This window comes from Meleagris gallopavo, chromosome 8 (assembly GCF_905368555.1).
Source record: "Meleagris gallopavo chromosome 8, MGAL_WU_HG_1.1, whole genome shotgun sequence".
NCBI classification, from domain to species: domain Eukaryota; kingdom Metazoa; phylum Chordata; class Aves; order Galliformes; family Phasianidae; genus Meleagris; species Meleagris gallopavo.
In genome coordinates, this window is record NC_139411.1 from 9460178 (window position 1) to 9487741 (window position 27564).

At 37.9% G+C, this 27564-nt stretch overlaps 1 protein-coding gene across 5 annotated transcripts in view; it reads right to left on the minus strand.

The window, feature by feature from the left end:
• Window positions 1–10970: 10970 nt before the first annotated feature.
• CTNNA3 (catenin alpha 3) overlaps window positions 10971–27564 on the minus strand; it is a 422209-nt gene continuing 405615 nt past the window's right edge. For all 5 annotated transcript variants that reach the window (XM_031554365.2, XM_085230255.1, XM_085230251.1 and 2 more), the window contains 3 exons: window positions 23227–23332; window positions 16269–16403; window positions 10971–13092 (listed from right to left, as the gene is read on the minus strand). In XM_031554365.2, the coding sequence (XP_031410225.2) occupies window positions 12805–13092; window positions 16269–16403; window positions 23227–23332 (529 nt within the window). In that variant the 3' untranslated portion in view covers window positions 10971–12804. The remainder of the gene's footprint in view (window positions 13093–16268; window positions 16404–23226; window positions 23333–27564) is intronic.

Sequence of the window (27564 nt, forward strand, 5' to 3'; positions counted from 1 at the left end):
GGACAGCAAAAAGCAGATTTTCAGTAGAATTTATATCAGAAATGTCTTTACAGGTTCTTATTCATACTAAGATACCTATAAAGCGCTCTGAGAGTCCAAAGAGCTTTTCCATGGATGAAGGTGTAATTTATTCTCTTTGCACTGTCAAAAGGACCACAGTGTAAAGAAGAATCGGATCTTTCAGCAAGGCACATGAATCTTCAAGTAAGAACAAAGAAATGTCCAAGATATTTGAGACAGTAAAATTAAAATCACATCAGATATTGCTCCTGGATATTACATGCACAGATTGTGTAGGAAAAGCTGAAAATGGAGGAAATGGCCAAAGGTGTATTATTACTGTAGTTCGTGAACAGCTGTCTTCACTTGCAAGGAATTCCAGGATAGTAGCTTACAAAGTCTTCCTGGTGGAATTACCCAGTCTTTTGGACTGGAATTTCTGCTCAGGGGGAGTATCACCCCTAGTGTTTCCTTAGAGGTGCTATTAGTACTGTAGGTCCTGAACCTGTATAGGCAGATTAGGGATTGTTTATTAAAATAAAATACTGGTTGGCTGGTGATGTTTGCATGAAATAGTCTTTCCTGAGTTCCTTTCTGTAACTGTACTGTAAACTGGTTCAGTCATGCTGTGTATTTCTCCTGGTGATCATCATTCAGCTCCTCCTGTAGTTTAGGTGGGAATAACAGACAATAGTTAGTCAGGCCCAGGACTCAGTACAGGAGCCCTGTACCTCCAGTGGAAGGTATACAGCTACTTGTAACATCCAGTTAAGAAAAATATGTCCCATTTTGCTTCTCAGTAGGTGACACAGCCTTTCACGTGTCTTACTTAGCTGAAGTAAATAAAAAAGGCTATGCCTAGATTAGACAGAATTTTGTAGTGTGTTTGTATTGGCAGAAAGTAGGAAAGCGTAAATAGCCTTTTTTACTATCCTGAACAGAAATGGAAGGAAAGCTAATCAAATGAGTGAAAATGGCATGGGAGAGCACTACACTCATATTAGAGATGGATTATTATTCGTGTTCTGTTTTTGGCAGATGGCTTAATACATTAAAACGGACAAGAGAGCAGTACAGACTGTGTGGCATCATAGCTGTACAAATGGAGACAGCCCAGGCAGAAGTTCACTGCAGTTTGGGGAGTGACTGGGAGAAGAAAATGGCTCTGTCACACTTAATTAAAAAAAGCAGCAGCACAATACAGACAAAGGCCAGTGACAAGTATTGTCCCTGCAGATGAAGCATTATCTACCTTGTACAATCCATACAGTGCCATTCAGCTCCTCTGCTTACTGTCTCTATAGGTGATGCAGCTTTTTACCAATGTTTCAGTCATAAAGGGAAAACAGCTTCTTAATCACCCTAAGGTCAGTCAAAGAGAAGAAGACACTAAAGTTGGACCATTCCCTTCCCCGTTTCCTTTCTTCTTAAATAAATGTAGTTCTAATTGCCGTTCTGACCTCTGGGATTTCTGTTCCAGTATTTAAATTCTTGTGTATAAGCGAATAGCAGAGCACCCTCCTGAGAACTTTCAGCTAACTTTTTGTTGTTTTCAGTGCATCTTTTTTGGAACTAGCTGCTAATGAAAAACAAGGGACTTTTTTTTTCCCTTCACTTTCAGAAAATATTTTTTCTGTTGCAGTAATCTTCAATTATATTCAGTAGCGACTTTCTTCTCTTTGGATTTTGAGTAAATTAATAGTTTCGAAGTGTCAAGAGCATTCTTTCAAGTACCGAAGGTGCACTAGTTTTATTAACAGATTTTTGCTGTGATCAGTTTTAAGTGTCTTTGTACCAGCTTGCATTCAGATCAGGCATAACACAGTCTTTTGCAGTGTTTGTCCAGCTGTACCCTGTTGCAGGCAGGGTACCAGATGCAGCCAAGGACAACACTAGGGCAAGATAGAGGCCAAGCTTGTCAGTCAGCAGCAGTTCTTTTCCCAGCAGCATGTGTGCTGGGCACAAGGGGAGCGAACCTTCCAGTTTGATATCTCTGCTAGCTAGGACTACTGTAATCAGTAGAAAGATGTGGGAGCACTGCCCCAAGACTATTCAAAGTGTGCCACTCTTGCAGGTGTTCTGAAGCCCTCACAGGAGGGATTTAAATCTCAAGTGAAGACCTGGTTACTTTGCATGGTCTGCTAATTTAAATGCCTAAAATTGGAACAGTATGAATGCTTTTAGTGTTGCTGTGTGCTCTCTGTGTGCAGGCATAGTCCTGGTGTCTGCATGGTTCTGTAAGGTGTTGCCTGGCATAGAGTGCAGTCTGTTACACTCACAGCCATTGCCAGGTGACATGTAGTTATGGGTATTTGTAGATTACCTTAGATAAATCAAGTACTTACTCCTGCACTTCGTACTGCAGAAGACTGTGCATGCTTTCACTACTATAGTTTCAACATTTATGGAAGATGTTTTATTTGAATTGCTTTACAGAATTTAATTATATTCATTTTATAACCATTTCATTAGTGTTACTTTATAATGCTACTCAGGCCAAGTCACTTTCCCTCAGTCATACGTGAGAAACTGAGAAAAGATTCTCAAATTACCTGTTTTATTCTGGACATAAAATAAAGCGCTTCAGTGCAAAGGCTTACTACAAAGTGAAATGTCTGAAATGAGCGTATAGTAAAAATTATGCATAAAATCTACCATAGGCCCAGTTATTCTTCACATAGCTGTATTAACATGAAAATATACGTATGTGGGCAGAACACATTCTATGCTCACAGAATCACCGAGGTTGGAAAAGATCTCCAACATCATCTCATCCACCTGCCACCAGTATTTGCCCTCTAAATTATTAGTGTATGTTAGTATATAACATCTAAACGTTTCTTTAACACCTCAAGGGATGGTGACTCCACCACCTCCCTGGGCAGCCCAGTCCAGTGCCTGACCACTCTTTCGGAGAAAGAATTTTTCCTAATGTCCAACCTCCCCTGGTGCTACTTGAGGCCATATCTTCTCGTCCTATTGATACTTATGCAGAAGAGACTGATGCCCACCTTGCTACAGCCTCCTTTCAGATAGTAGTAGAAAACTATGAAGATTTCCCTGAGCTGTCTCTTCTCTGGACTAAATGATACCAGTCCCCTCAACTACTCCTCATAAGATTGTGCTCCAGACCCCTCACCACCTTTGTTGCATTTCTCTGGACGCACTTCTCAGCCTCTTTCATGTGAGGGGCCCAAACCTGAATGCAGTACTCGAGATGCAGCCTCATCAGAGCTGAGTACAGAGGGATGATCACCTTCTGCTCCTGCTGGCTGCATTATTTCTGATACAAGCTAGGATACCACTGGCCACCTTGGCTCCCTGGGCACTCTGCTGGCTTGTGTTCAGCCGAGCATTGAACGACATCTCCAGGTCCTTTACTTCCACAGTCTTCCAGCCATTCTACTCCAAGCCTGTAGCAATGCATGGTGCTGTTTTGGTCAAAGTTCAGGACCCAACACTTGGTCTTGCTGAAGTTCAATCTGTTGTCCTCAGCCCAGCGATCCAGCCTGTCCAGATCGCTCTGTAAAGCCTTTCTACCCCCAGGCAGATTGACACTTCCAGTTCAGAATCATCTGCAAACTTACTGAGGGTGTTCTCAATGCCCTCATGTAGATCAGTAAAGATATTAAACAGGATGGGCCACAGTTCTGACCCCCTGGGAACACCACTTGTGACCAGTCAGGACCACTCATTCAAATGTCATCATCTTCCAACTATATTATATAGAACAGGATGAATAAAAATGGCAGTTTTGTTACTACTTCCTCACTAGTATAGAAATCAATTTCTTTGCTGATGCCAGGTGCCATTTAAATTGGCACTTAGTGATCCACTAGAGACAGCGGGGAAAAAATAGGAACAATGTCAAGAGGAAATGCATTTTTGGAAGCAAAATCAATTCTTTAAATTCATTTCAGTTCCTCGTTTTACAAATTTCATTACATCCAATTCTGTTACAAAAATACACTCTCAATATGGCCAATAATTGGAAGAAGAATGTTCACGTGGGTTTAATAATTAATTTATCTGTCTTCACGTGTTTCAGTTTTCTTCAATAAAATATAACCAAATTATGGAAGACAATATAGTCAATGTAGATAAATTCTTACATGTAAAATACTTATCCTAAAAACTTCTTGTCTGTACATATCAGAAATTCATGCTGAACTAATATCATCACTACCAGAACACAGCAATTGAAATGTTTGCAGGAGCTTTTACTGATGTTATATACTTTTAATCTAGCTGTTCCTCATCATTTTCTCTGTTTGACTAATGCAGTCCTACCATTCTGCTCAGGAAACAAGATGTGATCTGCTGCTTGAATGGCCCTGGAAAATATGAAACAAAATTGTTTCAGCTATAAAACAGAGTACAGAAAAACCAGCTTTGTTTTGTTGCCATGCCATTAGTATGAATCCTTGTTGTGGTCTGTATTTTAGTTTCCTGCAATGAAGTGTCTGCAGTTGTCCAATTCCCATTCAATTATTCTGGGGTGCGCAACAATAACAATCTTGTGCAACGAGGAATTGCAGCGCAGTGACTTCAGGAGCCTAATGTAGAATGTAAAGGAGAAACACACCCCCACTCCCTCTTTTTCCCCCCCCCCTGAAATTCTAATTTTATTTTATGACATATGGTTTTCCATCTGTTCATAGATCAAATAAGCTTAAAGATGGGAGCTTTAAAAAGGGAAAGTAACCTTTTTCTAAAGCAGGAAATAGTACTGCTGTTGAGAAATCACACTGGTTTTGGTGAAATGAAAGGGAAAAGGCTCTAGGCACAGTGGTAAGTTTGTTGACTTTACAAGCATAAGCTGTGCTGTGTGCAGTCTAAGGTTTTGAGTATTTGAAGCCTCTTCTGTGCATGCTGAGTTAATTGTTTAGTACTTTACTACTAGTCCCTCTTTTATTTCCTTTCAGACATTAGAATTTTTGGGTATTACAGTAGGCAATTTTAATCAAGAAGAGAAAAATAATAATTTGGGGTGGGAGGGGGTGACGTGGTGGCTGTGGAGAGCAGCGTGGTTTTATATCGCTGTCAGGTGAGCAGGGTAGGATTGTGTGGACAACAAGAGGGAAGAAGGCCTTTCTCTTCAGAGACAAGGAAGCAACTCAGAGGAGGCAGTGTGACCAGCTGTGAAATGTCAGAGACTGTTGTGAACAAAGCAGTGACTGTGGCAGTGGTCCTGGCTGAGGAGACAGTTGGCATTATTGGAGGTACTTAAGGGGAAGATGAGACTCTTAGCTTAGAGCTTGGATTTGTTAGACACTTGTCTCCAGGATATTGTAACGTAGTCTGATTTGTGACCACACTTTCAAAAAATGAAACCTTAATTTAGATCACAATTGAAGCGATTACCTTATGCAACCTCTAGCTAGTAATACCCAGTAGCAGGCGTTGTCTTACATACACGCTAAAAAAATACCTCAGCAAAATAGAATGCAGTAGAGGCTGGTTCAAGAGGGATGAATACACAATAGTTCTACAGTTTTGAGTCCTGAATTTCATTTGAATTACAGGGTTGCCTACACAGTGAGTACTATTTTTAGCTGAGAAGATGGGTTTAATTTACAATAACAGTTTCAGGTGAGATTTCTCAGGTGGATGCGCTTGCTGAAATGTTAGAAATGTTAGTATATTTCTATGTGCTACAGTCCTTTGACTAGCCCTGAGAACATTGTATTCTGTAAGGAAAGTAAGGAGTGTGGGATTAGGAGGCAGGGCAAAGTGATCTCACTTGAAATTATCTTGGCTTCCTTTTGCAACTAGGCAAAGAGTTTGGTGAAAATAGAGATAGATCATTGTTACCCCAATAGTTGAAGTGTTTTTTTTTTCTCTTGTTTGTTTGTTTTACTTTACCAAATACGAATACCCTATTCAGTTTTCTGGAGGTCTATGGGCAGATGTATTCTGTGCTCAATTTTTAATCAAGTTTTAGGCTCCAATTTACTTTCCAACTGACTTGATGCAATTGCTGTACTTTTGCCATGAGCTGCAGCTGATAAATTTTGTCAGTGTGATCAAAAAGAAAGACAAAAGCTGAATATGGAAATGATGGACCTCACTAATGTGGAACCTTCCTGTGCTTCTAGTCGCACTAGCTATAAATTCTAACAGTTCCATTTGATGAAAGCAGGCAGAGTTACTTTGATGTCAGGCTGTCGCACAAATCAGCTAAGGATTGGGACAGTCAGATGAGGGGCAAAGAGTTTGGGGAGAATGTGTGTAGCTTTGTTTCATTTGTTTGTGCTGTATTTCTTCGTGACACTTGTGGCATGCATGCACTCTGTATGAAAAGGAGTGGAGCTTTCCAAAAGGGTAAAATATGGCAGGAGTTTGCAAAGAGTACAATGTCAGGCAGAAGCTACTGCGTTTTCACACTTATACCTTCTGTAACAATCTATGTAGATTTTGGGTACGAAATGTTTCTTTAAATGGTCATATTTTGGTGATAGAGGAGTCGTTACCTAAAGCTACCAGCAGTGTGGCCTTGCTTCTGCAAGGCGCGTATCTACAATCCGAGCACCAGATCCACTGAAGAGATCATTTAAGCATGTTCTTAGCTATACTAGTTACAATATTGGCAATTCCATGAAAATTCTTTATAGCGTGAGTTACTGCTTACACCCACCATGATGAAATATGATGAGGTTGTTCTAGCAGTACAGTTCAGAAGGTAAAGCATTACTCTAGTCTAACCAAATAACAGTTGGTGTTAATTCAGTGGCTATACCAAAGGCTGCATTACTGTGTTTAAACCAAAAGTATTTCAGCCAATGTTTCCCCCTACACACACTCAGTATTTTGTCCACATTTGCTCATTACAGGGTATACAGCATCTGAAGTGAGTAATTCTATTTTTCATTACTATATGAACTAAGTACATAAATCTGTCAAAAATAACAAACCAGCAAACAAGTGAGAAGTCTACCATATGTTATCAAATGAGTTGGCATAATGCCTGGTTCAAGTAAGTCTGTGCCCATTGTTTAGGTAGCATATTGTACGTTGAAGTTTTGGTTAAGTCTGATACACATAGTAACAAGATTCAACTACTTAGCTGCCAGTTTTATGCTAGAGTGTGACTCTGAGTTGATACCTCAGTTAAGGAAAAGGAGATTGCAGTAGTAATGCACAAAGTTTCTGGAAAAGGAAGTAAGGTTTGTCGAGAAAAAAGGGCTTGTTTAAAAAAAACAAGAGAAAACAAATAAATCATTTGTTCATCTGAGATGAGGCTGAACATGCTTTTGTTAAGAAAAAAGGATAGTTTTCTATCTGAAAAGTAGAACAAACAAAATTAATTCCCTGAAGTCTCTTCCTAGAGTGACACCTATTTCTTAATGCATAAGTTACTGGTGGGAGAGGCATTCCATCCAAAGGATACCTTGAGTAAAAATAGAGGAAGGGTGGCTCTCCTTCTCTCCTTCCATACCTTGAAAAATCAAAATATGATCTTTGCAGGCTTCAGACGTCAGAATTCACTTTGAGAAAAGATAAATATGGGGCTGCTTTGGAGCTGAATATGTTTCTGAAAACTGGTACTGTAAGGGCTCTCTTACATGGAAACAGTTTTCTTTGTATTTTTTCTTCTACCACGATTTTCTGACCTGTTTGTTCTATTCTGCTTTTATATTTTAAGTGTTGAGAAGGTTTATTTGTATGTGTGTTTTGCTTACACTGGGCTCACGTGTTATTGACTGTCAGCTTTGGTCCTCAGCTTTTGATGATGCAGAAAATTAATGGAGTCTTCAGCTCAGGCATTATGATAATAGAGTGCTCAAGGATGTGCCATCACCACCCACAAGACTCAATAGCTCATTCTACCAATAAGCTTTTCGCCCTTTGGATTGCTGTGTTAATAACCTTAATATTTTGTATTGTGGTATTTTACTGTTGGCTTCAACACACCTAAATAAAGACAAGTTGTTTGAAATGCACCAGGAGGAAATGGCAAGAAAGACTTATTTTCTTTTGGGGAGCATATCTCTTTACTGGTGGCATGCTTTCTACCTACTCAAAAGCAAACTTCAAGGTGACTTATCAGTCTTAGCCAGCCGTGGTGAGGGATAACGTTTTTAGAGAGCTGCTATAGAGGAAGGATGGCAGTAACTACTGTCAAAGGGATATTTTACCACTGGACTCAGAATAGTTGTGCTGATCTAGATGGCTGCTGAGCTCTCCGCGTACCCAGGTTGATTTGTACTTTTTGTTGTACTTGTTGTGGTAATGTTTTAAAAACAAGATAAGGTGAAACAAGACTTTGGGAAGTGGGGTGAGGGTGTTGAAAACTTTTATACTGTCTTTTTGCTTGAAGGTAGGGAGTGCAGGACATAAGACAGGAAGCTAATGCTGAAGGGAGAGCATTAATATAAAGATGGTAGGAAAATACAACGTATGGAAATCCAAGAGTGGATCAGAAAAGAGTATGGCAGGTGGGTTATTTGGTTGCTGCCTGCAAATAATGCTAGGAACTGTGGAAGGGGATTCAGTCATTCCTTTCCTCGCTCTGACCAACCTTACAGATAAACATGCTAAGTCTCCCTGGGGAGCCATAGAGGACCCAATCCTAATCAAATTCTTGAACTTCAGATGAATTGTGGATCCTCTGGAGCACATAGAGGCTGGTGGTTGTGATGATGATGTGTTAGATGGTCGATAGTACTACATGGTGGTAGTCAAGCAAGTCCATTCCTGCAGTAAGCTGTGGCAAGTATCCCTTTCCCCTTCTTGTTTTATGAGAATGTAGTTACAGCTATGTAGCTTTTATGTAGCTATTATCTCCTTGATCCTTGTAAGGCCTTATCTCCAGGAATATTTTGCTTTCTTGGAGAAATCCTTCCTTTGAAAGATGGTTTTCTTGACCAAAGAAGCTTTAAAAATAGAAGTTAGTTTTCTTGCTGCCTCCTTTAACGCCAGCCATGCTGAATAGTTGGGCAAATAGGGCATGGTGCTCTGTTCCATGTTTTCAGTCATGGGAGCAATTTTTTCCAGACACGTTTCTATCTAGCATGGAGCTCTGTAACTAAGCAGACAAAATGCCAACCAGCAGGCTGGCTGGAGCGGTTCGCACCAGCTCCCTTAATGCCCTGTCCCCCTGCCTCTGTGGAAGTGAAGTGCCAGAAGGCACAATCTGCCCCACAGCATATGAGCCGCATGACTATTTTCAGCTGCTTTTAAATCATCTGCTGTCTTGTATAAAAATAATTGAGAACTACAGTACAAAGCCAATAGCTCTAAAATAGCCCGACTCATAGAAGATGGATAGTCCAGAGGAAACATGATCCTGCATGACCAGGCATCTCTAGTCTCCAGCCTGCTTAAATGCAGCTATTTTAAGCATCGGGAAGTAGAAAGTATGTTGCCTATCTATAAAAAGCTACTTAAAAATGAAATTGCTAGATCCATGTCTTGTAGTGCAGACTTGTATCTTAAACATGTCTTGTATGCTGGAGTCAAAAATAAGCCCTTCAGCTTTTTTTTTTTTTTTTTTTTTTTTTAATTGTAGGAAGTTTTGCTATGAACTAAGGTTTATTAACTGAAAGGTGGTTATTTGTCATTTCAGCAGCGGTACTTTCAGGGTACAGCAAACAATCTGTATGCAACTAATGCATTCTAACCGAAGGGAATGGGTTTTTGTTTATGTAATTATTTAGTGAGACAAATATATGGGCAAAACATCCCCAAAGTTTAACCAAGAATGGTACGTAAGGGATAAGTATTAGTAGGAAACACAAATAACAGGTATGACCACGTAGAGTTTTACTGTCTATTACTGGTGAAAACTTGCAAATGTTTTCTTCAAAAATGAAGCTTCTAAGAGTTCATTTAAACCTTCTGTACAAGGCCATTTTTCATAAATGCTTCGATAGCAGATTCACAGAAAGTAACTCAAGGTGCCTTCAAAAGATCCAAAACCTTTTGAAACCATCTGGAACACTAGACCTGTGTAATGTCACCATGCTTTGTCATCTTTGCTGAAGATGCAGCTATAGAGCTTCCCTGGTGATTCCGGTTAATGGCCTAAGTGCAGCAAACCCTGGAAGTGGGTTATCATGTCTCCCACTTTCCCCTCTTGCCCCCTTCCCCTTCCAAAACCAAAGTCAATTAGTAGTTTCAGAAAAGTGTTTTTCTACAGAAGAGCAAGGCTCTAGGAGTGGACAGAGATGCAGGGAGGTGGTTTTTCCATTTTTTTGAGGAGCTGAGGTACTAGAGGACTTGTGTTACTTAGCAGGAATGCCTCGCTAACTCCAAGTGATAACAGAGTAATTGGGACAAACTGAGTAAAACATACTGAGTAGTTCATTACCCATCAGCATTATTAACAGTGGCAGAGAAGTGGTGATTCCCTGCTTTGCAGGTCTGCTGAGGGAGGTAGTGAGCTAATACAATGAATATTTTACAACTCCAGGACTTGTTTCTTCTCCCTCTACTACCTTAGCTAGGAATAAACTTTACCTTGTTATGTTATGTTTTTCATTGCATTTGAACTTCAGCCAAGAAATTCAAGTGCAGATATAACTAACCCATCATTCTTATGGCTCTTCTTGGAAGGCAGCTGTGGCTTTTGATTTTTGTTCTTTCTGAGAGGTGGATTGTTTTTTGTTTTTTTTTCTTTTTTTTCTCCCTTAATGAAGTAATGAAGTTCCATGTAATAGGAATGGTCTCAAAAGCTGAGATTAAATTGGTTATTGAGAATGGCCAGGCTACAAGAAAAGTGACCGGTATTGCAGAAAAGTACACTGCATTAAGCAATAAACTGTGCTTTAGCGATAAGAGTGCTAGGAAAAGCTCTAATGTAAAGCAGGCTAATAAGAGCACACACAACATGCTGGACAAGCAGGTATACTCCCTGCTTATAGGAATGAGCAAGCCTGGCTTTTAACAAGGATATTTGCTACACCCAAACTAGTAAGGAGACACATACCCAAACAAAACCCATAATACTGAAAGACAAGCCACCTCAGTGGTGTGCATGCTTTTTATTAATGTGAAAACAAGACATTTGTTGCAAACATCAGATGTCAAGATGACTGATACCAAAAGCGTCCCACAGTCATGAGGATTCTTTAAGAGTAACACTCCTAACAAAACAGAACTTGTTAACTAACTGTTGCCTTTTGAACCTCAGCATTGCTGGAGGACTGTGTAGTCTAAGGGAATTGGCAAGAACCTGAGATAATACTTGGACATATTGGCTTTATGATGCAACAAAAATGTATACTCTTCTGTGCAATATACCACACAAAATCTTTATCTCGGCTTTTATTAGTCTGCCAGCAGACCTACTGAAAGTAGATTGAATAACTGGCTATACTGCCTTTACCTGCTGCACTTAACTGTTTGCTGCTTCTCACTCTGTGTTCTTAAGAGACTAACAAAAACCTATAGATGTGACTAAGATCTTGATGTAACCATATTGGAGGAGATCTGTGTTGTGAAATATAGTTTTTTTTCCAAACTCTTCCTTAATTTTGTTCTATTTGACAGAATGTCATTTTGGTGAAAGTGGAATCCTGTTGTTTAAAATCTCTAATGAATGATCACTACAGGTTTTGTTGGGGTTTGTTAATCAACAACCTAGAAATTATAATGCTGTACTGTCCTGAATGGTTGATGCTCTGGCATTTGATAGAGCCCTTTTACCTGAGATAATACAAAAGTCGTACCACAAAAAGGATCTACTTGCAAAGAAAAGACGAGTAAGGAGTGAAGTCTAGGAAAACAGAGACAGGGCAGGCACGACAAGTTTGCTTCTTGTAAAAAATCAATCCAAGTGGATTTAGGATTGAAACACATATAGAAAAACCACTCTTCCCAAAGGTACTGTACAGAGGCCTGGTAATAATCAGAGACTAAAAGCACTTTGTTACATATGTTGAAATATAATATAGTCATTTAACAAGTTGCTAGACAGAACAGTCCTGCCTTTCAGACTAAACTGTCATAAGCAAAGTCATTACATTGTTTGGATTCAAGATGTACGTGTAATTTTTTTACACACAATATCAGAATAATGATGTATCCCATATTTGTTCTTTTGATCTATGATTAGAAAATTTTCTATTGTTATTAGAATAGTCTATCAGTAGGATGTTGTAGGGCTTGTGAGTACACTAGGAAGCAGAACATCTGTTAATTAATTAAAGCCTTTTAAAGAGCTATTATTTCTATATTGCAGTCATTGCTTTTTTATTGCATTCTTAGATCCATACTGTTGTAACACTGTTTCATCAAAAATTTCAAGCTTACATATCCGTCCCTATTTTGATAGGCCTTGCAGGTGGCTGGTTTTCAGATCTTTCAATCTAGATTAAAGCTAAGGGCCCAGACCCTCAGCTAGCATCAGGCAGTCCAGCTGTTTTGATCAGTGTAATGATCCTGATTAAGTATCTGTACCAACAAACGCAATGCTTAAAAATTCTGTATGTCCTGAACTACACGCAGTTTAGTATTAGTGGTGAAGGAACACTTGATTAGCAAATGCAGAAGGACGTTGAGCAGAGTTTGGCACCCTGCATTCTGCTTTTCACTGGCTGTGACACAGTGCCATGGCGTATTGCTCAGAAGTGCTCTGCTGAAACCTACCAGTATGAAGGCAGGAGAGTTTGACACTGCAAAACGAGTACTTTTCATATGTGTGCAGTTAAATAATCCAATGTCATTTTCAAGTAATTTAAGCAAATGTGAAGTTACAGATTTATAAAAAGCAAAACACTAATATACGGTTATTAAATAAATTGGGGAAAAAGTGAAAAATCATCAGAATTTTAGGAGAGGAACATAAAAAGTGACAGAACATTAGACTATTTCTCTGCCTCTGAATTCACTCATGACTTGAAGAGGATGGATTCTCTTCTTTGCAGAACCTTTTCTGACAGCAGCATAGATTTCTTCGGGTTTCTCTCTTTTAATTAGGGGCTTCTTCTCTGGAGCTTTCATTCTCCACATCACAACAGGATGTCGTGGGCCAGTAGGACTCTGGATCTTGATAATCTTTGTGGATGCAATGTAGGACATCTTCACTGTCTGCACCACAGCATTCATTAAATTTTTGGCAGCCTGAATTAGGGAGGTGACACTATCCAACTGTAATAAGAAACAGAAATATTAGTCTAGGAAAGCAGTCTGCTTTTAATCACAATATGCTCAGGATTAAACAACAGTTAAAACCTAAGACTAATATAGTAAAGCATAATTTCTTTGTTTTCTCTTGGTGTGCTTGATCATTATATTCATGTTTCATTGCTCAGTATTAAAGTGATTTATAGGAATCTGTGCTGGTGAAGTGTAACGGCTTATTGAGATGTTTGTTGCTTGCCTTTGTCTAAGAAGTGTGAATTCATGATTCTTGTCTGCAGGGTATCACTGCAATTACTACTGACAGGTAATGAAACCACCTCAAAGAAGAGCTATAAAAATGTTACCTATTATTTTCTTTGCATCAGCACTAGGTAAATTCTCCAGCTGCTCCCATCACATTCCAGGCTTTCTCACGTGCTTCTGAGCACTGCAGGGATACTATGAAGTGGCTGAATTAGTAGCTGCTGAATGTAGTCTGAATGACCAGAATTTTTAAAGCTAATAAGTGTGAGCTAGTGCACACAAACTGTGGTGACTGGCTGGTTGTTTTTTTTTTTTCTTTCTTTTTCTCCCTGCAAATGAGAACCTTGAGAGGCAGAATGTAAAACAAACCTCTGTATCACATATTACTGTATTCAACACATGCTACGTAGCCAAGCAAGTGTTAAACTAAAGGTATTTTCCATAAATATTTCTGGAAATAGAAAGTAGTATATCTTGATTCCAACTGAAAATTGGCTGACTGTAGGGGGGATAAAAAAAAAAAAAAAGGCAGTTTTAACTACTATGTTATCTTTGCAGTGCTGCTCTGTAGTGAAGTACAAAAACTGAACATATAGGTCCCTTCTCCTAAGGCTTGCACGGTGTGTAGGGACTGAAAGCAGACAGTGCTGGGGCCACTTCTTTCTTAGTTCTCTGCTTAGTCCCAGTGACTTTGGCAGCCTGGACTGAGGCTGACGTATCAGTGTTGCACAGTACAGTCGTGTGAAAGGCTGACACAGACCTATCGCATGTGCTGAGTATGGGCATTTTATTCTGACATAACCCTCTCCCACAGTGAATCTCAAACTCTTGTGTCTTAGTTTCAGCTGGATGAAATTGTTTTCTTCAAAGTGCCTGGTATGATGGTATGTTTTGGTTCTAGGAGAAAAACAATGCTTGTAACACACTGATGTTTATAGCTGCTGCTAAGCAGCATTGTACAGAGCTAAGGTAATTTTCAGTGATGGGCACAAGGAGCTAGGAGGGAACAGAATATGAACAGCTGCCTTAAGCTGGCCAAAGGGATATCCTATACCATAGAACATCAAGCAGAAGTTTTGAAGGGGATGGGAGATGATATCTGTCTTCTACTGTTTGCTAAGCATCAGTCAGGGTTGGTGAACAATTATTTGTGCATCATTTGCTACATATTTTTATATACCTATAGTCATAATTATTTTCCTTTACTTTATCTTGGTAAATATCTCAATCCATAAGTTCTACTTTGTTGTTTTTTGTTGTTTTTTTTTTTTTAAATTCTTTCCCCTGTCCCACTGGGAATAGGGGGGAGTGAGCAAACAACTGTGTGGCGCTCAGTCGGAGGCACAATTCTGGTCTGACACACTTCTAGATGGTGATGTCTAGCAAGACGTATGCAGAAGAGTTGCTACTATGATGGGAAGAACCTACTTTGGGGGCTGTGTACTCTTGATAAAAGCAAAGTGTAAGAGCAAGGATTTTGCTATAAGCCAACACTGGCAAAAGAACTGATTGTATAATTGGCCATCAGTGTTACTTAAAACATTTGAAAATGAGGTTGTCACCTTCTCATTTGGCATGTTTCTTGAATACAAACTGATAAGGCTCAGAGTCATCCTTCCAGAATAGGGCTAAAATCACAGAGGGAGAGGAACTGATGTGTGCAGGGTGTGTGACTATGTCTCCTTGTCTTAAAATGCAGCTGTAGAAGATTGCTTTGTCTGTTACAACTGTGTCCAATCTTAGGCCACTGTGTGCCACCCTTGTGCACTGAAAAGGTATATATTCATATACATCCATTGTACTCAAACAGGAAGAAAGTAGGCTGTGTTTTGATTCTTTGGGAAGGTGTTGGGGTTTTTTGTTTGTTTGTTTTTGTTGAAATAGCTAAATGATGCCATAGTCCATGTTAAGCACAGGACTCACATTTGTTTAAAATTTAAATGTTTGTAATGAATGCTATCTTTCCCCTTTACTTTACTGTGTTTTGATACCGTTCCCAGGAAATGGTAGAGGCACATATATATGGTATAAATCATCTTAGCTAGTAGCTTTTTATTCAAAGATACCACACTGTATTTAATTATAAGGCTGACAATTTCGATTGTGAAAGCATCTCCATTCTGAATAGCTTGAAGAAAGCGCTTGAGAAATAGTTACTATTTATTTAAAACTCATTGATTAACATTTATTGCTTATATGTGGAGCAACCTCTGTATTTACAACAAAGGTAAAATGCCTCTTAGTCATTTCCAGGAAAACTACAACAGATGCAAGTACCATAATAAAGCTGTTTGATAGAGCGAATTCTCAGATACAAAAAATACTGCTTCTCAACATAATCACCACCAGTAGCTGATTGGAGCAGATAAGCTGATCGAGACACTCTGCATTTTATGGTATGATAGCTGTATGTGGCTGTCCAGAATGAGACTTGTCTTTCACACTGCTGTGTTAGCAATAGTAGTCTCCCCTTAGCCAAGGCAAATGAATTTGTGAGTGAATTGATGAAGTGAGGGGAATGTGTTACTGTCCGTACAGTTGTTTTTGTAACACTTTATACACAGGAATGCATGTTAGGCAAAAAAAAGCAATAAGTCAGGAAATGATTGGATTTGCATTTTTGGAATTAAATCGGAACAGAAAGATCTCTAGCTACTACTGAACATTCCTCCAAAAATGCTAGGAAAAAAACAAAGCCATATTTTTTTGTCACAGGAGCTTAAAATGCATAGATCTGAATTTCTTTTATTCTCTACCATTTTTTTTTTTAACACTTACTTTAGGCAGAGACTGTAAGAAAATGAAGCATGAATTGCAATTGCTTGTGGATGCTTTTCTTTTTAGATTCTTAAAACATATCATGAGCATAGGAAAGGACAATGTAAAGTGAAGATATTTTATTTTGTATTGACTGTAATTCATGCCATTTTTCTACTTACAGCAGACATGATGAGCTCTCCACCTAGATTCTGGATTTCTGCTTTAACTTGACTGCAGATTTTGAGCTGATGGGAGTACAGCTTGATCTGTTCTAGGTAAGCCAACAAATCCTGTTTACATGACTGATCTGGACACTGAGGATTAAGAAAAGAATAGTAAAGCATATGCATTTCATTTCAGACATCATATTAAATACTTACTTAACTGAGGAGTATTCAAATCACTCATACAAACGTCCTTGTACTCACTTTTTCTTTTATGCTGCAGGGATTGCTTTAGTAACGCTGCTAACCAAATTATTTAACGTACAGAATAACTGTTCTTCTATTCCTAAGAGGCTTTATTTCTAAGGTATCTAGAAGTAATAATTAAATGACAAATGTAAACACAAATGCAAGAAGAATGTTAACATATATAAAAGTTACGCTTTATCTCCTAATATTAATCTGCTTTTTTTTCTTTCTTTAATTTTTTATCCATTTTATTCAGCTTAATGTCAGATGTGCTCTTTCAATGGGAATAGGAAAATAACAACAGCTTACAGCTAATTCACTGATTTCAGTACTTAAAAAAAATTATATATCATCTTTCCACCTTCACTTCTGTGGGCTCCCACAAATACTTGCAGGGGCAGTACTGATTTAAATAAACCTATAATGGGCTAAAAGCCTGAAAAAGCAATAATTGTACTTAATTCAAGAAATTAATTATGTAACAACTTTACACAAAAGACTGTCTTTGCTGAAGAAACCTGATAGTTGTTCAAAATGGGATGTGTTTATTTCAAGTGCGATGATTCTTCATGTCTCTGCAGTAGTAAACCGAAACGTTCATGTTTTGGTCTGTTAGAAGAGGCAGCAAAGAATATAGCAAATGAATCTGAAAAATTGTTGATTACTATGAATGAAATATCAGTCCTTACCTTGTGTTCGGCTAGATCCACTATTAAAGTGTTCTCTTTACTTCACCACAGTTTAAAAGAAAAACAGAACAGAGTTTTTCGACACCCTCTCAGCATGCTCCATTTTTGAAGCATTACCAGTATTCACATCTCAGTGATTGTTGAGAAGACTTGAATACTTGTTTACTTCTTACACTAAGTAATAAAAAAAATCTGTCCTTCTGGCCAAATGCAGCTGTAACCTCTTTAAGCATCACAACTATACTAAAGGTCTGTTTCCTAGAATAAGGTGCTTGTTTTTATATTGCTCTGTGATTTACTTCTCTCCACTGGAAAACCTCAGCAGATAGAAAGATAGGGTGCTAATACAGTATCTCATCCATTTCAAGTTGTGACAGCATCAATTATAGAAACTCAGAGACAACGCTATTTTAATTTCTTACATAATACTCTTATATAACATTTGCAAGTTAGTCACATTTACTATCTTCCTTTTATACACTTAGGGAAGAAATGCATAACATTTTAGGAATGCCAAAGACGGTATGCACCAAAGATAGGGAAGACATAACCTCCCCAGAGACCTTGAGGTTAAACTAGTTCAATCAAAATACTGGTCTAGCGCTCAGCAGCATTTAGAAAAACAAGTGTAAGGTATTGCTGGAAAAAAGCATAAATACATTTCATAAACCTGAGGGATAACCACAGCTTTACTGAAATACAACTTTATTAAAGGAAAGCTTTACTTTACCTGGTGCAGGTAAGTAAGTATCATAAAATGCATGCTGTCATCTTACTGAGTCCTATGTATGTTCACTATTTACCTAAAGGAACCTTTGGTCTTACACATTACACCCATTTTTATGTACTTTACCCATAAAACTTTAAGAGAAAGGAGGCATTTCTAGGAGTAAAGACAACATTTTATGTTACCTTAGGAAAGATAAAGTACAATAAAGAAAATTAAAGTCTCATACACTATAGCATATCCCAATCAACCATAAACAGATGTTAGAAAGAAATGTACTCTGTGAAGAGGGTATTCCATAAGGAACTCTCTGCGTATTACTCAGAAACATCTGGTACAAACAACTCTTGCTTACTAGTGAGACAAAACACTTAGCTGAAACAGAAAATAATTTAAAAATACTGAGATTAATCATTCCACAGCCCATTGATGGCTACCAGTTCAATGCCTAGCAGACAGAAACAAGTTCTTAGCTAGAATTTCTGGCAAAGAGTGAAGGCTTCTTTTTGATACACAAGTGCTGCTCCAAAAGTAAAAGTCTTCATTTTATTTTGTTGGCTCACAACATCAGAGGTATGTAGCAGTTGAACCACCCCACCAGTGGTCCATTACGTTTTTTTGCTGTGCAATAAATGGCAGCAGAGGGGCAGTCTGCCAAATAGTGTCTGATATAGAAGTGCATATGAAGCAAAGGGAGGTCACTGAATTCCTCCATGTAGAAAAAACAGCACCCACTGACATATATTGATGCTTGGTGATCATTTATCATTATAATGGATGTGAACACAGTGACAGCTGCGTTTCCAGCAGTGGCAACAGTAACAGTGCATCACCTCCACTGGTGCAGATTTTTGTGAGCGCGTGCAGGGTCTGGATCATTGCTGGTTAAAATGCATAGCTAATGGTGGGGACAAGGTCAAAAAGTAGTTTTTTGTAACTGACAATTTGCTCTATCAAGTATTGCTGTTATCCTTTTTGTGTGTGTTGTAGCTTCCGCATAAATAAGCAGGAGGCATCACTTCAGAGCATCCTGCATATATCAGAGTTCGTGAAATGGTAACAAAGGCTTTCTGTAAAAAAAGAATAACAACTGCATCCAAGAGAATTCTGACAATAAACAAAATTGTTCCTACTTTATTTTGATTTCACTCAATTTGCTAACAGAGTCAGCAGCATTTCCCTAGAATCTGAATCTGTCTTCGTGGTGAGCAATTCTGGGCACGATCATACACAGAGCCACTACTCTACATATTTGCTTACATATGATTTATTAGTTTCCAGGTGAGCTGCTCTTGTAGTTAGATGATCATGTTGGCACATCTGCTTAGTTCATATCAGCTATTTAAAATATTATAGAATCATAGAGAGGCCTGGGTTGAAAAGGACCCCTGCTGTGGGCAGGGTTGCCAACCACTAGACCAGGCTGCCCAGAGCTACGTCCAGCCTTACCTTGAGTGCCTCCAGGGATGTGGCATTCACAACCTCTCTGGGCAACCTGTTCCAGTGCATCACCACCCTCTGAGTGAAAGTATCTATCATATCGTCAGCTTATGTACATCTATCAGCATCTAAAATGTGATATAGTTTTTTAAATTCAGGACAACTTTCCTAGGTACATGAAAACTTCTTAATTAGGAGATTATCTGATTCTGTTTCATACTGATTGATACACTTCCAGAATTTTAAAGTAATTAATGTTTTGTTGCATTGATGTGCTGAGTAGAAGACCACTGCATATTAAGGAGTTAGAGATCGACAAAACAGAGAAGCTGAGCCTCTGGCCAGGCCTCTATACATACCATCTTTTTTGTTTGACATCAGAAAAGTAGTGGGTTGTTGGTTTTTGGTTTTTTTGTTTGTTTGTGGGGTTTTTTCGTTGTTTTTTGTTTTGTTTTGTTTTGTTTTTTGTTGTTGTTGTTGGAAAATCCTGTCAATAGCTCCAACAATGGAAACTGGGGAGATCTCTTGCATGGACAGGATCTGTCCAGACTGCTTGCATATATTTAAGGCCCATTTGATGCTGTACCACATTGGGTTTCTACCATCTGAAGGGACATAAGATTACTTACTCTATTTCCTCCTTATAGTAACTCTGATAAACAGCATTTTAAATTATACCTCTTATTGGGATCATAATGTACCAGCACCTCCTGCTGCTGAAACGATTATTACTGAGGAGTCTTGTAGTAAAGACCTTAATCTGCAGCATATGTCACTAGGAACAGAATGTACTAGCTTAATCTTTGGGATTTCAGGCCACAAATTTGACAATGAATTTGAAATAATCTTATTTAAATTTATCAGCAATATACTGTGATTAATTTGCCTAGGTTGATGCTGAATGTGATTATGTTTGCAGTTGTTAATTCCAAGTCATCTTTAAGTGCTGTGAATATGGACTGAATTCTGCTGATTCTAAAATATAGAGTCTCTTTCTTTCCAATACATGAAAATGTTACAAAAATCAGAATCGAAGAACAACATAACAGAGATGCTGTTATGACTGATCATTTGATAAAATACTGCAAATAGAATTTCAGTTTTTGGTTTTTTTTCCTCACATATACAAAATATGTAATTCCACAGTTATCAGTTTTGATTCTCTGAAATTATATGGAGCATGAACAAAAATCGTTCATTTGGAAATGTTTTATGTCATGTTGTATAAAAGAGATACAATGATTCTTCATTATGCAGAGATTGCTTTTTCAGTTTTTTTTCCCAGGTTTCAATCTAGATAGAGGAAAAAGAGCAAGTTTTGTTTTTCTTCCTCACATGTCTCTTTGAATACTGAATACGTTCATCATATGTTACCATGGTCCTGATAAAAGCAAAGGCATAGTCAAGAGTAATACTTGAGTCCTGGGATGACTGTGAAGATGAAACTAAAGTGGCCTAACTAAATGACAATATTAGAAATGATAACGAATCATTGAAGTGATGCAGGGTAAGCTCAACAGCAGATGTCATAAGCATTAGAAGTAAATAAGCACATACAGTAAAATAAGAGATTAGTTAAACATTAAACATGATTCAAAGACATAGGACTGAGTCAGATGTCTTTGTCAGTAAGTTCGATACTTCTGTAGTGAATATAACTACAATCACAGCTAGATAGGCATCTGACTTAGTAAAAAGTAGAATCTTGCTCTTACTCCTACTGTCAGATGAATAATATGATTTTCGCATTTCTCTGATGACTAGAAATCTTTTAATTTTTATTCACAAGCAAAATCACCCTTTACCATACAGAGTATTTTTCTCACTGTGTTTTTCTTCAATCTACATGGTATTTGTGAAGACTAACAATTGTTATTCTACCATATTTCCTCTGCTCTGCTCTCTTGAAGAAATGTTACATTCTGTTGACTACCTAGTTCAATGAATTTGGTTCAAACTGAAGGAACCCTTCAAGAATTTGGTGTCCAGGCTGGAACAGGAGTTTTGATCAAGTTTTGTGAACACCCTTCTCAGTGGCATTAACCTATTTTTTCAGTAAATATGCCACGTTCTCTTTCAGTAAAAAATAAATTATGTGTAACTTAGAATTGCGTGTAAAGATGGATTTGTATTATTTACTTCAAAAGAGAAAACTGATGACTGTACATCATACCGACTGTAAGGCATGTGTTTTAAGATAAAAGTCCATGCATTCTTCATGCATGTGTTTTTTTTCACCATTATATATAAACTCACTGCTCTATTTGAGGTACACGTGAGATGAGTAAGGTGAATCAAGGCTTATCAACTATGTGCAAACTCTTACTTAGGACAATCAGAAATTACCTGAGTGAATTTAGTAAAAGAGTTAATTAAAATGTAGTCAAATTTCCCAGCAACTAAGGAAACACATTGGTTGTCAGCACTAATGTTTACCTGAACTATCAGCACACTGGTTATCAGCACTACTAATTCGTGGCTAATTTGCTCTCACATTTCTAGTCAGGAGTTATTGTAACAATACAAAAATAAAATTTTAGGTAATTAGTATTTCTATAAGAAAGACTGAATTTTCTATTGAGAAAGGAGTGAAAGGTTGTGACACTCATCTCTAGATTTGATACCACTTAATTTTCTGCAATACATCAGTAACGATTACAGTTTTGAATTTTAATTTTTAATTGATGAAAGGAATTGATGAAGGATCCAGTTCATTTGAAAAGAGACATGCTAGAAGAACACTTGTCAAGATCAGAAATGGGGATGTTTTACCTTCCTTCTTTTTTTCCAGAAATTCAGATCATAACTGTATAGACCAGTGACCAAAATTCTATGGTATCTCTATCTGGAATTCAGAGAGAGGCGTGACAGAAAAAGAAAATGCAGATGGTTGCTGCTTCATAGATATTAAGCAAGTGAAAAATCAAAAGTGAGGGGTAGAGAGAAAGTACATGAGGATTTGGAAGACAGCAAATATACCCTGCTACTCTGGACCTAAAAGCCAGCCACAAAGGCTAGGAAAATAAATGGCTTAAATACCTGCATACTGAAATTTCACTGGATTGTTCTCTGGCCTGGTTCTGTAAGGCCCTACTGACCTTACCTACATAAGACGAGTGGCTTGTATTAATGTACTACGCTACAGTGCTGCCACTCTAGCCAGGAAGATGATCATGCCTATGCATTTACATGGGTCCTGTTCTGGTGTTTGGCTGGCGGAGTGCGTTTTGTTTTGCTGTGTGTGTTTTGTTTTGTTTAAGTTTCTTTTTTTTTGCTGTTTTTGTTATTTAGCTTATTTAGCTAGTAGAAGCTTTTAGAATTAATTGGAAATAAAGTAACTCTTACAGCTGTAGAACTTTTCATTTTATGATGATAGATATTTCTTTTCAGTGGTAAAAAATCATCTCAAGACTTCAGGTATGCAGATGGCAGAATTCTACCTATTGAGAAGAGTATTTAGATTGAAAGCAATTTGACGTCCATAACTCAAAGAAAAGGCCAATACTGGAGGAAAAATATGTCAGAAGGAGAATCTAGATACAGCAGAAAGCAAACATTCTGGAAAATACATGTAATATGCTGCAAAACAAATATTTTGAAGACAAAGAAGAAAAACTAACATAAGCATGGTCCTGTGACCTAGCACCTGTTAACACTGCTTGGAAATACTATGCCACTCCTGAGTTTCCACATCTAAGCTGATTTGCCACATTTTTTTTCTGAGTAATTTAACTGAGGAAGTGAAGAAGGAACTACAATGTTGTATTGTAATGTCATAACTATTTCTGTGACTGACCTTCGCAGGTGTTGGAACTTCTGTGCATAGGTTAAGTTTTAAGGTTAATACATTGCTACATAAATAACCTACCTGATTGGCAATCAGCCGTGCAAGGACATCCATCCTCGATCCTGACTCTGAAATCATTTTTGCAGCATTAATTACATCAGATGTGTTCTTCAATGGTCCTCTACCCCTTCAAATGAAACAGAGATTTTATTACATTATTCAAAACTGAGAATAAATCATAGTGATGCAGATTAGGCACAGAAGGATTCAATTGAATTAAAAAACAAAAACAACAAAAGCACTGATCTACACAGAAGCAACATTAATTAAATCCCCACTTCCAAGTGTTTTGTTTTCATGTCCCACAGATTTGCACTGCTTGGCTTCAACTGGATGCAAAAGTAACAGAAAAATGTCACACATTTTCATCCAGCAAGTGCAATCAATCCATGCTAAATCCTAAAAACATGGATTTTTAAGCCCAGTTCCAATATGTCACATATAGATAATTGTATGGGAATGGTGAAGGTTTAGTACAGAGACTGCTTGTGCTGCTTGCTGTAATTATCCTGCAGTTATACAACATTTATGTTCCTTTCCCTTCCAGCAGTTTCCTGCTAGGTATTACCTAGTAAAGTATTTTCCAGTAAATAGAAAAAAAAAGTTTATCAGAGTGATGAATTCTGAGACTCGTGAATGTCTGGTCAGGAAACTCAGGTTGTTTTATGAAACTGGTGTATGCAAGCATAAAAGAATTATGAACAGGAATGCAATGAAAACTAACAAATACCATTCAAAACTTGGATATGGCATATCTAAAAATGCTACATAGTTTTCAGAACAACTCAGTGTAACTGTAAAATTCCTCTGAACAATTTTTCAAGAAGCCACCTGCAGACTTCTTTAACACTGAAATACTTCAACTAAACTAAAAAGCAACATTTATTTTACCTCACACTTATCAAGGACGCACCCATGCTAAATTCAGCTCTGCATTTCAGCTTTTGTTACAGATTTGTAGTTTAAAAAAACAAACAAAAAACAAACTCATTTCCCTTAAAACAATATTGTATGTGTTTACACATTCAGTAAAAAACAAATCAGTAAAGAAGACAAAGATGGCAACACAGCATGGCTAGTAATTGTTAAACTCTTAATTAAATGCAGTGTTTTGCAAAAAACTATTGTTTGATCTTTGGGGGGAAAAAAGAATGCTTTACAAATTATAGTTCCTTATTCTCAACCTACACCTCAAAACAAAAAAAACTAGAAAAAACACAGAACAGGATGATATCTTGCATGTTATTTTGCTACAGAAAGGTATTTACTTGACATGGAAAACCCATTGAGGCAATTTTCACGGTTGTTTTAACCTTTTACTCTTTAGTAGTACAGAGGAATACTTACACTGCATACTGAACCTATACAAAGAAATCCTGTAAGGTAAAAATCCAGACTTAACAGTGAAACTGTACAAAAAGTGACTATTATCTACAACTAAAGAACCAGGGAAAGGAGAGTGCAGAGTAAGTAACAGTGATAACTGATTTTTTTGCTCGGATTAACTACCTGGCTCCGGATGCTAAAGAGACGCAAAAAAAAAAATCTATGAAAGCCCTTTGTTTTTTCTTTCCTAGTCAATAGACGGTTTCCTACCAGTTTTAGATTTCCTTGCATTTTGTGTGTCAAATTTGAAGTATGAAAATACACCTTGCTTTGGGAGTCTGTTTCACTGTCATCCATATAACTTGCCAGAATTTTTTTGCTGATAATTCACTTGGTTCCCTTTCAGAGCCATTGTATCAATGACCTTTTCCTTCTACAAATGTAGTTCAGAACTACCCTCCACTAGGTGCAGAAGTATCCCTGCCTAATCTGTCAGAATATTATGGTTCTAGTCTAGTTGCTAAAACTAAGTTATTACAGACAATATAGACCTCCATGCAGTAGCTTAAGAACATTAGCTTAGCACATTGATCCACAGTAGACGCTTAGAGGGAAAAAAACAATCCTCCCCACACAACTATCTTAGTTTCAGCTGGATGGAATGATTTTCTTTAGAGTGACCGGTATGATGCTGTATTTTGGTAGATACAGCTAGGCAGTGCTGTACAGAGCCAATGTGAAAGTAATGTTTAGTGTGCATTCAGCACTGCAGTCATCTTTAGGCTACAGAAACTGTATTATTGATAATTTTACTAATTATACTCTTCGATTTGTCTCTTTGGGGAATCTGGCTATGGAGAATATAGGGGTGGACACCTTCCAGCTGTTTTTCAGCTTCCGTTTCACTTTTCCTTCTTCCCCTAGCGCTCAGGAGATAGTTAGAGTGGCTCTTGAGAATTCTGAATATGTGTGGGATTTTAAACTAGCATGCTCCCATTGCTATGCATTGTGAATGTTTTTCAGGCTAAGTTTAATATTTAACAATTATTTAAGAATACCACCCAGAGATCTGCCCTGGGACAGAACACTTCTGGATAACAGGGAGTACGGGATGTTGTGGGTAAGTGGCTGGAGCAGTGGACACCCCCTGTACTTTGGAACTTCACCTCTGAACAACTGCAGAACCCTGAAGATCTAGTCGAATATTTGGAGAAGATCTGCAGTTGCCTAGCAATCCTACAGAGGCACACATCACTGCAGCATGCTGGGGCTTCACCTATGGCTACCAAGTACTGTTCAACATTAATCAGCATCCTCAAGGAAAAGAAAAATACCTCTCGATCTGATGACAATGCAAGGGACCTTCCAACTTCATCAATAGGTCCTGCAGCAGCTCCAATTCATGCAACAGGTCCTGCAGCAGCTCCAAGCACTACATGAGACCCTGTTGTGTCTCCAGCCCTCACGATGAACCCTGTAGTTGCTCCTGCTATGGGTCCTGTGGCTGTTCCAAGTATTGCAATGAGAAATTGAAAAAAAAATTCCTCCCAAGGGAGTTGCAGTAAACCAATTGCAGGTCAGCAGCAGTATAAATTTTCTCCTTTACAAAGTTTTCCAACTTTTTTCTGTCTTCTATGAGAGAAATTCTAATTTCTTAGTTGTGGTGCTCATTAATTTTATTTTTTTTTAAATTGGCCTGTCTTTCCCTTTTTTTTTTTTTTTCAATTGGGTTCAGAGCTGCACTCTGAATGCCATTATTTGATTTATTGTTTGGAAGATCTATTTATTTCCACACATATTACTATTTGCAAGCACTAAAGCTGTATTAGATAAGTTTATAACACATCCAGGGCTATGAAAACAAAGATGAGACACAAAGTACTGTATTTATGAGCAATTACATACCCACAAGGTAGTGATGGATTGTTATTAGATCACTTAAATCAATTGTTCTATCCAATGAGAAAACTAGGAATAGCCCATAAATAATTACATTGTGAAGTCTAGCTGCGTCTAACTAGGAGTTTAATTGGTGTCTATACAAATGAAGTCAGTTGAGAGCATCTCAGCGAAGTCATGGAAGGGAAAAAGCTTCACAGAAACGCCTCTTGAAAAGTATAATCTCAAGAAAAAGCTTAGAATCTGTTAAATGCTGTAACACCAAAGAAAATATTGAGAGAAAGACCTAAGTCTTCTCTCTCTAATCATTCTTGCCCCAAGCCACAATGAACAGTATGTCTGCAGTCACTTCATTTATCCATGTGCACTGTCTAAACTTAACTCTTATGACTAACAGACATCACTATCAGGCATTATTTTCTTTTTTCCTTTACTCTGCAGTTTCACTCTGGAAAGTAATTATCAAAAATATTCCCTTAATTCTTGCTTTAACTTGCACTCTAACTTCATATTCAAAGGCTTCACCATCACAGTCTTCTGCCTCCAAGCAAAGCTGAATTGCTTGCTGTTATTCACTGTACTCACCTCAGCAAATGCACTTGACAGTAATGTGGAAGGGGATATAAATAGACTGGGAGGCCAGACTTGCAATTATCTCAAGAAGTATGGAAGAAAATATAGCTATAATTACCAAAAACGGAACCTGTCCATTCACATAGGATAATTAAACGAACAGATACAAAAGTGAGGTGTCAGTCCGTATGCAGTGTTATAATAAGATACAATTTATATAATAAACAATTTGCAGTTCCAGCTGATCAAAGAAGCATCAAGAATTGGCACTAGAGTGCTGCAGAAGAAAAGCAATGGCAAAATGGTATGCACAGAGGAAAGGCAACACTCCTCTTTGTACAGTAGTGAGTTATCTGTAGGTAAGTGACAAAGAACACAACATTCCTGGAATGACTTGATTTAGAAAAGTGAATACCGGTGGATTAGGTTTCCTTCCTGAAGTGTCTTTTTACAGTGAAGTAAGGCTCTGTGAAAAACCTTGACATAGCAATTCCTTCAACTGTAGTCAATAGATTATATGGCACAACAGGATTATATGGTACTTGCACTCATGTGGTTACA